Source organism: Malaclemys terrapin, chromosome 11 (genome assembly GCF_027887155.1).
Source record: "Malaclemys terrapin pileata isolate rMalTer1 chromosome 11, rMalTer1.hap1, whole genome shotgun sequence".
Classification (NCBI taxonomy): domain Eukaryota; kingdom Metazoa; phylum Chordata; order Testudines; family Emydidae; genus Malaclemys; species Malaclemys terrapin.
In genome coordinates, this window is record NC_071515.1 from 68,191,259 (window position 1) to 68,204,666 (window position 13,408).

At 41.8% G+C, this 13,408-nt stretch overlaps 1 protein-coding gene across 3 annotated transcripts in view; it reads right to left on the bottom strand.

The window, feature by feature from the left end:
- The window catches only part of KALRN (kalirin RhoGEF kinase), a 732,870-nt gene that overhangs the window by 256,306 nt on the left and 463,156 nt on the right, over nt 1–13,408 (bottom strand). For all 3 annotated transcript variants that reach the window (XM_054043354.1, XM_054043355.1, XM_054043353.1), the window contains exon 14: nt 800–995. In XM_054043354.1, the coding sequence (XP_053899329.1) occupies nt 800–995 (196 nt within the window). The remainder of the gene's footprint in view (nt 1–799; nt 996–13,408) is intronic.

The following is a 13,408-nucleotide window of genomic DNA, read 5'->3' on the forward strand; positions in this document are numbered from 1 at the left end:
AAAAAAAAGTTGCATTTTACTGATTTACTTTGGGCAATTTTACCACATCACAAAGCCAAAGACTAATAGGCAAAGCCCAGGGCCAGCCACACTGTGAGTAGATGCTGTGCAAGCTTCCACATATGGTTCACCCAATGCACCTGGTTTCCTATCTTGCAACATTCTCTCTTAGTTGCTGCTGAGCTTCTGTTAACCGGAGCTCGCCGAATTATGCTGACTATTGCGAAAATGTATCTTGGGGTGAAATGTTTACAAGAGAATGGGAGGAGACCAAGAAAATCAGTTTTATTTGTATCCTGAGCAGTCCTTCTTATCTTAATTAAAGGGGGTGGGGGAATTGCTCTGTGTGCCTTTCAAGGCATGTGAGAAGATTTAAGTATCTTACAAATAATTATCGCCTGTGGGACAGTAGGCAGAGATTAATCTGAATGATTATTTTCCCCAGGTGAGAATGCAAAAATCAGGATTTTACAGTATTCACTGGAAACTTGAACCTTTTGCAGAGAAGCAGGGTATAAGATACAAAACAACTTCTCTACTAATATGCTTCAAGACTGCCATTTAGGAGCACACGCCAGGGAGGTTTTTACAACCAAGTGCTTATCTTAACTTCCAAGTGGACATTGCAAGTAAAATTCCAACATCTTATGCCCTGTTCATACTGAAAACAACGTACATTCCAATACTTCTTTGAAGGAAGAATATCCACAGTTACCTGACTAGGACTCTGTTCACAGATGATGTGTTTTCTTTTGTATTTTTGTAAATGGATGACTATTAAGCAAATTGTCCTGCTCACCTGAAGCCTGGACTTCCATGATGTACTGGTGTAAATCTTGCCCTTGCTGGATAACCTCAAAGGTCATGTTGTTCATGGCCAGTTTCCGTTCGGTGTGGCGCTGCAAACGCTGCTCAGCCAGAGTGAGGTCCTCGGTATTGAAATCATTCATTTGTCTCAGCAAATCTTCATTCCAGGCATCTAACTCTGCTGTTACCTTCAAAGGAAAAAAGCCACATATTGTATGCACTGGACACCAACAAAAGATTACTTCAAAACAGCATTTGGATCATCATAATACTCCACACTTAGGGTCTGATCCTAAGCCCCTTGAAATCAAGGGGAGTCTTCCTGTTGACTTCCATGGTTTGGAACAGGCCCTTGCATGGCACTTTTCTTCTGTGGATCTCAAAGCTTTGACAAAGGTGGGTGAGTACTGTTGCACCATTTACAGGCTGGGAAAATACAGCACAGAAGTGGCTTGTTCAACATCACAGCAAGTCAGTAGCAGAGTTGGTAGAGAACCACAGTTCTCAGCTCTAACCTCTACACCAATATCTAGCAGTAATTTGCAGAGGTTGGCTAACTTTGTTTCCTTTGTTACATGTTCTCTGTTTCTTCATTATAACAATTGGCCTGATTAATCTAACAGTCCCGTTATTATTATTTTTACTGTGTTATTGCCCAATAGTACCCAGACAGTAAACGGGTCCAATAGCATTAGCCTCTGTAGAATCACACTTGAAACTAGACACAAACAGGTGGAAATGAAGCAATAGGAGGAAATGAAGAACAGGGGACAAAGGTAACGATAACCAAATCTTGCTGTTAAGTTAGACATCTAAATCCATATTTAGGCACCAAGGTGAAAGATGCCCAATTTTCATAGATGCTGAGCCCCAGTTCTCACTGAAATCAATGGGATTTGTGGTTTCCTAAATATATATTTAGGTGCTTAACTTTAGAAACCCACTTTTGAAAATTTTGGCATCTTATCCCACGGTCACAAAGCAAACCAAGGGCACAGAACCAAGGATTTCTGGCTCCAAATCCTTTACATGTTGTTTTGGATGAGGATTTAAAAGAGATAGTTTTAAATTCAAAATGAGAACACAAGCCCATAAACCGTTTTTAGACTCTTCTTTGAAACTAGCGAAAACACAGATTTGTTCACCCTAGGCAATCTGTGACCATTTTACAAACCTGGGATTGAAGTCGCAGGGTGAAAGGCAGAGCATAGGAGATCCTGAGGGCTTTCCATTTTTATTCTGATTATTCCTATGTCCATTCCTCTCAATTAACTTTAAATAATAACTATCTCTGTTTACAGTCCCTTTGGTGCCCTTCCTGATTCCAGTGGTCTATGATTCACTCACACTTCTCAATTAATTGGAGTCTCTGGAATGTGGTGGCTTATTGGCAGATTTTCTGTTCTAACAATTACCAAGCCCTAGAGAAATGGTCATGGTGGAAATCAGAAAAGGAGCTCGGTAGAAAATTAGAAAGGGTTTTAAAGAGCGAGCCTCTGCTGATAGCTAGAAGGACTAAGGCCGACTTGACCTCATTTTAAGCTATAGACAGCATAATGAACATCTACAGTTTAAAGTGAGAATAGATTTCCACTATTAATGACTATGGTACTTGAGGTTCCATATGAAACCTGTTTTGCTTGCATGTGCTGGTAGAATGGCATATAAATTTACTGGATCAGAAGGAGGTTTAATTTTTATTCGTTATTAAGAATACTGCCTGTCATAGTTCATTGCATTGACTGTCAGGCTGCTAAAACATAGTCATTTGAAAATTTATAATGGAGTTAATCAGAGTACTGCTCCATTTCCCATAGATGTGAATACATTCTTGTGCACCTGCATTGGGGAAACCACCTAAATGCACTTATGAATAATAGTTACAGAGGGGAATCAGAAATCCAATAATATGTCACATCTGATTTCTCTTACAAATTCCATATTTAGGATAGTGGAGATTCTGTTCTACTATGGAGAAAGTATCTCTCCATCCTGTAGCTGTCTATGCACAGTGTCGAATGCAGTGTTGTTGTAGGCATGTTGATCTCAGGATATTAGAGGGATACCCTGTGAGAGGTAATATCTCTTTGTGATGGGGTTCCTGGGGTGCAACCTTGACTGTGGGACTGCTGAGCCCTCTGTCCCACCAAGCTGGGGTGTCTCTCTCACTCTGTGGTGCTGTTGCCAAGGCACAAATGTCTAACAGGTCCTACACTTACACAGACATCCACAGGCAGGGACATCCCCAACTCCCCAGCCTTGCACCCCAGAACTGTACCGTCTTGCCCTGGTCAGAAGCCCGATCAGTGTAAGTTCATTACCCAGTCTGCCTCGATGTGGAGAGGAGACAAACTCGCCTTTGTAAACTGAGCTGAAATTTCCCAAGCACCCCAACCAAAACACACTGGTTTAGGTAAAATATAATATAGATAGATTTTAAGTGATTATAAGTAGTAAGTTTAGAGATCAAAGTTGGTTACCTAAGAAATACAATTAAATTCACAAATTGAGTTCTATAAACTAAATAGGATTTGAATCAAACGATGTCTCACTCTTAGAGATGATACAAACAGGTCACAGATCTTCAATACATAGGCTGGACCTGACTTCCAGCCCTGTACCACCCTCCCCCAGTTCAAAGTTTTTGTCCTCTAGACGTGTTTCCAGGTGTTGAGTTGTGAGGGTGGGGAGGGGGAAGTGAGGCCAAGTCATGATGTCACTTGACCTCTTTATAGTTTCTTACAGCTTGCTGGAAAGATATTTTGCTATGACAAGTTACTCTCCATTGTATATGTGCTCTCTGTGAGATGGTGGTTGGGAGAATGGATTCCCTTCAATGGGCCATCAGTGCGTCTGGCTACTCCATTGTTGTACCTGAAAGGCTGATTGTGGGTGTTCTCAACCTCACAACAAATTTCAGTAACACACACATAACAAAACTTCATAACTTCACGTACAATGATAGCACATACAATCTCACTGGTCATTAGTGTTCAACAGATCAAGGCTGTTAAAATGATACCTCATAAGGCAAACTTTGTACAAAACATATCATAATTATATGTCTGTGGTGAATATGGGGGTTTCAGGGTGCTGCTTTGAGGTACAGAGTGCCTTTGGAGACAAGCTTTTGTTAGAGACAAGCTTTCAAACACAAAGCTCTTCCGAGCTCTGCGTAAGCTTGAAAGCTTGTCTTTCACCAACAGACACTGGTCCAATAAAATATATTACCTCACCCACTTTGTCTCTAATATTCTTCCAGGGCAAGAAAAAAAATCTATGTAGGTCTCTCTCAGGGTTAATCTGTCAAATAAGATGGAATATGCTACACTGAACAGGGAAACAGTAGATGAGTGGGCAGGGTAGAGTCAAGGTGGGGAGTGAGGGAAGATCATATAGAGGCAATGAAGGAGCTGGGCAGAGCCTGGATGTGAAGACAGGGAGTACATGGAAAGAGGAGGTGGTGAAGGTCTAATAAGGCCAGTGTAGAGGGAGAGGAAGATTGCTTTAGTAGTTGGCTAGACTGAAGAGAGGCGAGTCAGGGAGGCTGGTGAGGAGGTGTTTACAGCAGTCCAGGGGAGACAGAACCATGGCATGACCCAGGGTTTTGGCAGTGGAAATGGAGAGCAAGCGGATCTCAGCTCCAGCACTCAGTTCACCAATAGAGTTTAGAGCATATCAGCAGAGCAGATCATAGAATGACATCTATTTAGTGGACCTACAAGCAGAATGTTGCCTGCAGACTGATGTGGATGGGAAGAGCAGGAAGGGAGAATGAAGCTATCACTTTTATAAATCCTACATTCGCAGAAAGCTCCCCGTTCCTGTCTCTCAGACAGCGAGACAGGCTTTAGTGTGGGGTGGCTCTGAAGATATCACAATACATTCCCCGTTTTTGATAATACGCAGAGATGGGTTGATAGTGGGCCGCTGAGGTATATGAAGGATGTCATTGCAATGATTGTGCCCTGCTGCTTTTGGATTCTGAATCCCAACAATATCCATAAAAAAACCTGAATATACCTCTAAAAGACACTGTATGAGAAACAGCTTGGAGCCTCACTTTCCAGCTGAAAACTTAAGGACATCCAATATGATACATGTGAAAAAATAAAAGATCTACATGTAGGAGTGGCTGGAATTTTTTTTTGGATGCCTATTATTTAATTCATATTTTATGAGCCAAGATCTCTGGAACCTGATTTTGAACAAAGAATCTTCGTATTTGATTAAATATACAGATCTATCTGTACAAAGCCATAAAAATCCTGTATCTCTGAGCAGACAGCTAATTCACTTGAAAGACTCTGCTAATGTTATAAACTCGGAAAGCGACACTCACATGAGTTATAAATAACAGTGAAGTGAGTTACTGCCTGGGAGATTACTTTTGTTCCTTTCCAAATTCATGTTAAGCCAGAAGAGCCAAGAAGTGAAATAAAAGCTGTAAGATTTGACAGGAGGAAAAATAGAGCCAAAGAAATGGTAATGGTGGAAAACGGAATTCAGCATATAGCAGACTTTAGTGACCCGTGGGCCTTTCATAGGATAAGACAAGAATAAAGAACCAAATTCTGTACTGTCCACAGTGGGCATCTGCTGTGAATCTCCAAGGGCAGAAACTGACCTTAAAAGAACATTGATTGCATGCGACTGTAAAATCCGCACAGAATGGATTCTGGGTGGCGCTGTGCAGACACCCACCAGGAAAGCGGGTGGCAGAATCACTGGGAAGAATCTGGCAGCTACTTTACAGGACCACCTGCAAAGTCTTGGAGAAGTTTCTCTGAAGAGAGAGGCCTATGGGATCAGTAGAGTGGTCAGAGGCATGTACTATCCCTGACCTGGCAATGGTGTCTATGCACACACACCTGTTCAGATTATTCCTGCTTTTAGTGGTAAATGGTTGTGGAAGGCCAAATCACAATTGGAGTTGCAGCTAGCAAGAGATGTTAAGAGTAACAAGAAGGGTTTCTACAGGTATGTTAGCAACAAGAAGGTAGTCAAGGAAAGTGTGGGCCCCTTACTAGATGGGGGAGGAAACCTAGTGACAGAGGATGTGGAAAAAGATAATGTACTCAATGCTTTTTTTGCCTCTGTTTTCATAAATAAGGTCAGCTCCCAGACTACTGCACTGGGCAGCACAGTGTGGGGAGGAGGTGACCAGCCCACTGTGGAGAAAGATGTGGTTCAGGACTATTTAGAAAAGCTGGACAAGCACAAGTCCATGGGGCTGGATGCACTGCATCCGAGGGTGCTAAATGCGTTGGCGGATGTGATTGCAGAGCCATTGGCCATTATCTTTGAAAACTCATGGCGAGGGGGGAGGTCCCAGATGACTGGAAAAAGGCTGATGTAGTGCCCATCTTTAAAAAAGGGAAGAAGGAGGATCCGGAGAACTACAGGCCAGTCCAGCCTCACCTTAGTCCCTGGAAAAATCATGGAGCAGGTCCTCAAGGAATCAATTTTGAAGCACTTAGAGGATAGGAAAGTGATCAGGAACAATCAGCATGGATTCACCAAGGGCAAGTCATGCCTAACTAACCTAATTGCCTTCTATGATGAGAACAATGGCTTTGTGGATGAGGGGAAAGCAGTGGACATGTTATTCCTTGACTTGACCAAAGCTTTTGATACTGTTTCCCAAAGTATTCTTGCCAGCAAGTTAAAGAAGTATGGGCTGCATGAATGGACTACAAGGTGGATAGAAAGCTGGCTAGATCATTGGGCTCAACGGGTAGTAATCAATGGCTCCATGTCTAGTTGGCAGCCGGTATCAAGCGGCGTGCCCAAGGTTCGGTCCTGGGGCCGGTTTTGTTCAATATCTTCTTTAATGATCTGGAGAATGGCATGGTTTGCACCCTCAGCAAGTTTGCAGATGACACTAAACTGGGAGGAGTAATAGATACGCTGGAGGGTATGGATAGGATACAGAGGGACCTGGACAAATTAGAGGATTGGGCCAAAAGAAATCTGATGAGGTTCAACAAGGACAAGTGCAGAGTCCTACACTAAGGGTACATCTTCACTACCCGCCGTATCGTCGGGTAGCAATCGATTTAATCCGAGATCGATATATCGCATCTCGTTAAGACGCGATATATCGATCCCTGAACGCGCTCACCGTCGACTCCGGAAATCCACCAGAGCGAGCGGCGGTTGCGCAGTCGACGGGAGAGCCCTCGGCCATCGATCCCGCGCCATCTGGACCCCAGGTAATTCGAGCCAAGATACTTCGACTTCAGCTACGCTATTCGCGTAGCTGAAGTTGCGTATTTTGGATCGATCCCCCCCACTAGTGTAGACCAGCCCTTAGGATGGAAGAATCCCATGCACTGCTACAGACTAGGGACCGAGTAGCTAGGCAGCAGTTCTGCAGAAAAGGACCTAGGGATTACAGTGGATGAGAACCTGGATATGAGTCAACTGTGTGCCCTTGTTACCAAGAAGGCTAATGGCATTTTGGGCTGTGTAAGTAGGAGCATAGCCAGCAGATTGAGGGACGTGATTGTTCCCCTCTATTCAGCACTGGTGAGGCCTCATCTGGAATACTGTGTCCAGTTTTGGGCCCCACACTTCAAGAAGGATGTGGAAAAATTGGAAAGAGTCCAGCGGAGGGCAACAAAAATGATTAGGGGGCTGGAGCACATGGCTTATGAGGAGAGGCTGAGTGAACTGGGATTATTTAGTCTGCAGAAGAGAAGAATGAGGGGGGATCTGATAGCTGCTTTCAACTACCTGAAAGGGGGTTCCAAAGAGGATGGATCTAGACTGTTCTCAGTGGTACCAGATGACAGAACAAGGAGTAATGGTCTCAAATTGCAGTGGGGGAGGTTTAGTTTGGATATTAGGAAAAACTTTTTCACTAGGAGGGTGGTGAAGCACTGGAATGGGTTACCTAGGTAGATGGTGGTATCTCCTTCCTTAGAGGTTTTTAAGGTCAGGCTTGACAAAGCCCTGGCTGCGATGATTTAGTTAGGGATTGGTCCTGCTTTGAGTAGGGGGTTGGACTAGATAACCTCCTGAGGTCCCTTCCAACCCCGTGATTCTATGATTCTAAGATGAATAGGCAGAGTGACCAGGGCAGAGAATGTTTTTGAGGGACAGCACGTCACAACAGTTTATTTGTAGCACAGTGTCATTCATTTCCATCACAGCTATAAGCCTTTCAATGACTGTTGCTAAAATATGGGACAACGTACATTTTATAGATATTAGTTGGGGATAAAGTTAAGTGATATAACATATGCTTCATACATGTGAGCCCCTCAATTCAATACTCAGCACCTCCACTAGTGTCTCTCAACAAGGGTCAAATGGTTCTGCCTCTTTCAGCCTGACTCCTTCTGACAATAACATCCTTTTAATGTAACAGTTACTATGGTCACATCATGTGAAAGATCCCTGGCTTAAAACTGGGAAGAAATATTGTTTTTGTATTCTCTGGTTCAAACACAGGTTATTGGGCTGGATGCAGGAACCGCTGGATGAAGTTCTTTGGGCTATGTTGTGAAGGAGATCAGACTAGATGATCATAATAGTCCCTTCCTGTCTTGAAATCTACATTGATTTGATGAATAATGTGGGACATCAGGCACCAAATAAGGTAGGTCCCTTAAATAAAAGGAGGACTTTCGACCAAGAGTAATTAATGAGGCTGTTCTAAATCAGAATACATTGTCACTGGGGTATCTGAAAGCTTTCAGGAGTCTGTTATGCCTGTTTCCAGTTGCCAGTCACAATTTGGAATCGATATACTTAGTGGATATTTGATCTGCTTTTTGACTATCTAAAGATCATCCAATATATTAGGACTGAAGCAGGAAAGAAAAGACAGCAAATCATGTTACATGGCTTTGGATTAATATCCATATGCCAAACATTTGCCTTGACTTGAGTAAGAAGCAGAAGTCCCTAGTGCAGACAAAAGCAACAGAGGGTGTAGCTGGTTCGCCATCACCAACAGAAACACCAGTGGGTTCACTTTTAGGTAGAATACCTCTTCTGCAAATAAAATAAAGTGATACAAGTTGGAGAGAAAATACACACAGATGGCAGATTTCCTTGCAGAATCGATAAGGTCCAATGCACCTAAATAAATGGAAGTATACATAGTGTTTCTGGAGTACAATTAATTCTGAAGAAGATCTATCTGTATTCCAAGCACCAGAGCAGGAGGGAAAGTTTACAGACGAGCTCCAGCTCCAACAGAAATCTACAGAGTGGAGACATTTAAGACAATTCTCAGCGGATGTTTATGAGAGGAACTGCAAAAGAAAGCGGCCTATAATGTGGATTTCACCATCCAGGGAAGCGCAGAGAAAAAGGGTTAGATTTTCAAAAGCACAAATGGCAGTTAAGACCTGGCTCCCACTGAAAGTAAAAGTGGCTAGGCACTTAACTGCCGTTTGTATCTTTGAAACTATCCCCCACATTTTTAGCTTTAAAAGTGAGCAGACGAACAAGGGATATGGAAAACAGTAAGCAGACAGATGCTTGGAACTAAAAACAGATGTTTGACGAAATACAATACTGGGTGTGACTATTTCTCCAGGCAGGAGGAAGGTTGGGGTGCAATTTGTATCCTTTTCATAATGTCCAGGGGGGCAGTTAAGCAAGAAAAGGCATTTGCCCCAGAAATGGATTGGTGACCCTTCAGCAGATGCCCCTTCTGGGTTCTACCATGGAGAAGCAGGTTCAAGCAGTGGATGTAGCTCCCAAGGAAGGAGGCTTGTAGTGGAGAATTGCCAGGGCACACAACAGTAGGGTGAAAGATGAGCCACTGAGATTGGAAGGGATTTTCAGTAAGATTATTTTCAACTCTTTGGTTTTTGCCTGTTTCTATTAACACCTATTTAGCTTCAAGGACTAATGAGCATTTTGGAGAAAGCCATTTCTGTTAAAGATTTCAACCCCACCACCACTTCCATCAAGGTGTGAGTGCTAACAACCTACATCTGCAGAGACTTCCAGATGGACCTCGCACACAGCCAGGTATTCCTGATAGCCCTAAAAGTTAAAAGAAATAAGTAAGGGGGAAAAACATTTAAAAAAACCATTCAGGCAAAATCTTCCAGAAGTGAAAAAGGCACAAGCCCAAATGCAACAAAAAATCCTTTCCAGATCACTTTTAAAAGCCATTCTTAATTTATCCCATTTGCAGATTTATATCAAGGCACTCTAAAGAGAGGGTGACTTCAGTAGGTTATCTGCAAAGAACAATGGAGTAAGCTAAGAATGGAATTTTAGCTTTAACTGTGATTTTTGCTGCTTTGCTGCATTTTTATCCTATTTTCTTTTTAGATTTAATATAACCCTTATATATAATTATAGAAATGATGTGCAATGACTCATATAAGAGCGCTAGAATTAATTAGTTACATTAATTAAATATTGCATTATATTAACAAAAGGAATCAGAAATTCAGAAAGCCATGGCTCTGACTTCCTCATTGTTATTATATTATTATTAATTTACAGCAGCACCGGCCACCTGCTAGGTACTTTGCAAACAATTAAGGCAGGGACAGTCCCTGCTCCAAAGAGCTCATAACCTAAGGATAGGCAGATAAGGACACAGAGATTAAGGGAAGGAGGGGTAACAGGCAATTTACGTACAAATCAATACTACTCACTGTGAGCAGCACTGCAGAAGAGGGACTTTAAGAGGGATTTAAATGTGGACAGGGTAGGGGCCTTGTGAATGAGCTCTGGGTGCTTGTATTATGCATAGGGGACAATGGGGAACAAGGCACGAAGATGTGAGAAGCTGAGAAAAATGTGGACAAGGCTGGGAACATTGGTAGAGTGGAAGGGAGAGTAGGCAACATGGAGCTTGACAAGACAGGACAAGATGGGAGGGGCATGGAGCCGGATGCATCTACCAGAGTAAAAGCTATAGGACAGTTTCTAGGAAAGCCATTGGAATCTTATGCATGTCCATCAAATGCCTTGGTTTTGAAAGCACAACACAGACTTCAGGATGTGATCACAAAAGTGCCTCTGCCATGCATCTTTTCTCCCTTACAGGCTTCACTCCTGTATCTTAAAGGACAAGGCGTGCTTAATTAGTCAGAATGGTGACAGTGCTTTCCAGCAGGAGGGGACGTGATTGCAGGTGATGACAGAGGTAGCTGTGCTCTCTGGACAGACAGAAGGGGACTTAAATCAGCACAGAAGAAGGAAATATTGATCTGAGAATAACAGTGGTGTCCATTGTATCATCATGCTTTATTTATACAGCACAGCCTCTGCTCCTGTATTCAGTTTATACACACACGAGAACCCGGGCCATCATGGAAAACAATACAAATGTCTAATTTCCAGCTAAATCTCAAGCCAACCACCATCAATAAAAACATATTTTGCTTAAGGTATAATTTGTTGCTCTTAGTCTTCCAGCCTCTGTTGTCTTCTCTGCCACACTTAGAATAAACAAAGATCAAAAGCATTACAGGTTTCTTAATTATGATGATGGGAATATCTTTTTGGCTTCCCAAATTAAAAATAGGATAAAATAGCTCTGTTAATTCTCATAATGGTTCCCCTATTGACACACAGGCGTCTTTATTATAGTTTTGAGACAACTGACTGCAATCAAGTATCTGTTTAAGGATTATTCTTTTGTCAGCTGAATCAAATCAACAATTGCTTGAGATGTATAATATAAAGGTGACATTTAGCATACATTTCAAATTGCTTTTCATTTTATTGTCATTTAAGTTGTTTTCCTTGCTTGAAGACTAATATTGGCAGCTATACTTATTTATAAGTTCCTATATTGATCTGGCTACAAACTCTTTCTGTTTTGTCATTGGTTATGAATTATGTGTCATAGTTATACATTTTATTTAAAGAAAGAGATCTCTAACTAAAAGAATCTGCCTATCAGGTTCCCTATGCAAATAAGAAACATGCTCTCTGACTCTTGTAGTGTGAGTTCCAGTGTTCTTATAATAAACAATAGCAAATCACACATAAACAATAGCAAATCAACAGTGACAGAACCGATTTTCTTTCAAGCCCCTATTAGTCACTACAGCCTGATTCAGAAAGGTGAAAGTACATGTCAAACTTCAAGCACCTTGCTGAGTCAGGGCCCAGTAGATGTGGCTGTGTGCATCGAAGCAAATATCCACACAGGGATAAAGTAGACATGGTGGACCTGGACTCTACACCCAGTTCTGACCATGACCAGCTGTATGACCTTGGGCAAGTCATGTCACCGCTCTGTACCCCAGTTTCCCCATCTATAAAACAGGGATTAAGATACCTATCCACCTTGGAAAAGCACTTTGAGATCCTTGATTGAAAAGCACTGCATAAGGGCAAAGAGTTATCATTTGAATGAATTCTGAAATCTTCCCTCAAAGCTAGATTGCAGCATTTAGTCACTTGCTGAAGTTGGAAGCACAGTGAAGCCATACTGCCGCATGGAACGTCTCTAATCTTCCTGCTGTGTACATAACCCAGGCTTGGGGTCTGCAATGAAATCCAGAAAGCTTCACGTGATTTGGAGTTCTTAATGAAAGGCTCAGACAGCTCCACTATGAATATCCAGTGTATGTTGCATGCAGACATACCTATATAGTTTGTATTTATTTTGATTTTAGTCTAAAAAATATGCTGCATTTACATACATGCATGTACACACACGCTCATGAAGAGTGGGAGTCATTAAATACTCAGCATTTGGCACTCTGCAGTACCACAATATCTTCTATTCTATGCATAGGAAGAGACCATGGTTATTCCATGTACCTAGAAGTTTGAGTTTTTAAGGCAACCACTGCTTTTGTGCAAACATACCATGTGTGAATATATAAGAATGTATATTAGGATATCCAAGTGTTTGTGTGTGAATGGTATGCAAAGAACTCTTTTAACGAGACTGTTCTAGTTACATTAATAGCAAAAACTGTAGAATAGCTTTCCCTACAAAATTTGACTATAACTGCAGTAACTGGAAACTTGGATCTGTACTGTATCTGTTGCATATTGCTATAGATCAATTCCTATCTAGGAATCTGCATTCACAGCTTTTCCATCTATTATAATTTAACACTATTTTTTGTCATAACTTAAAATAAACTGTCTCCTATGAAGTGTTATGGGGTAGGTTTAAGTTGGATATTAGGAAAAACTTTTTCACTAGGTGGATGGTGAAGCACTGGAATGGGTTACGTAGGGAGGTGGTGTAATCTCCTTCCTTAGAGGTTTTTAAGGTCAGACTTGACGAAGCCCTGTCTGGGATGATTTAGTTGGGGATTGGTCCTCCTTTGAGCAGGGGATTGGACTAGATGACCTCCTGAGGTCCCTTCCAACCCTGATATTCTGTGATTTTATGTAGCATGCTAAAGTTTCCATTAACGATCAATATATTCCATCAGATCACCTATTGAATTACATGGGAATATCTCATCATAAAACACTTCAAAAAAGTGCCACATTAACAGATTTATCCACTGCCAAAGGTGTCTCTGAACAACCACAAGAAAGATACAGTAGCAAGTTGATACCTCATATGGGCTATATACACAACACTATGTTCCAGCATACATGAGACACAAATTAATTAAAATCCCATGCTTTAGTATCACAT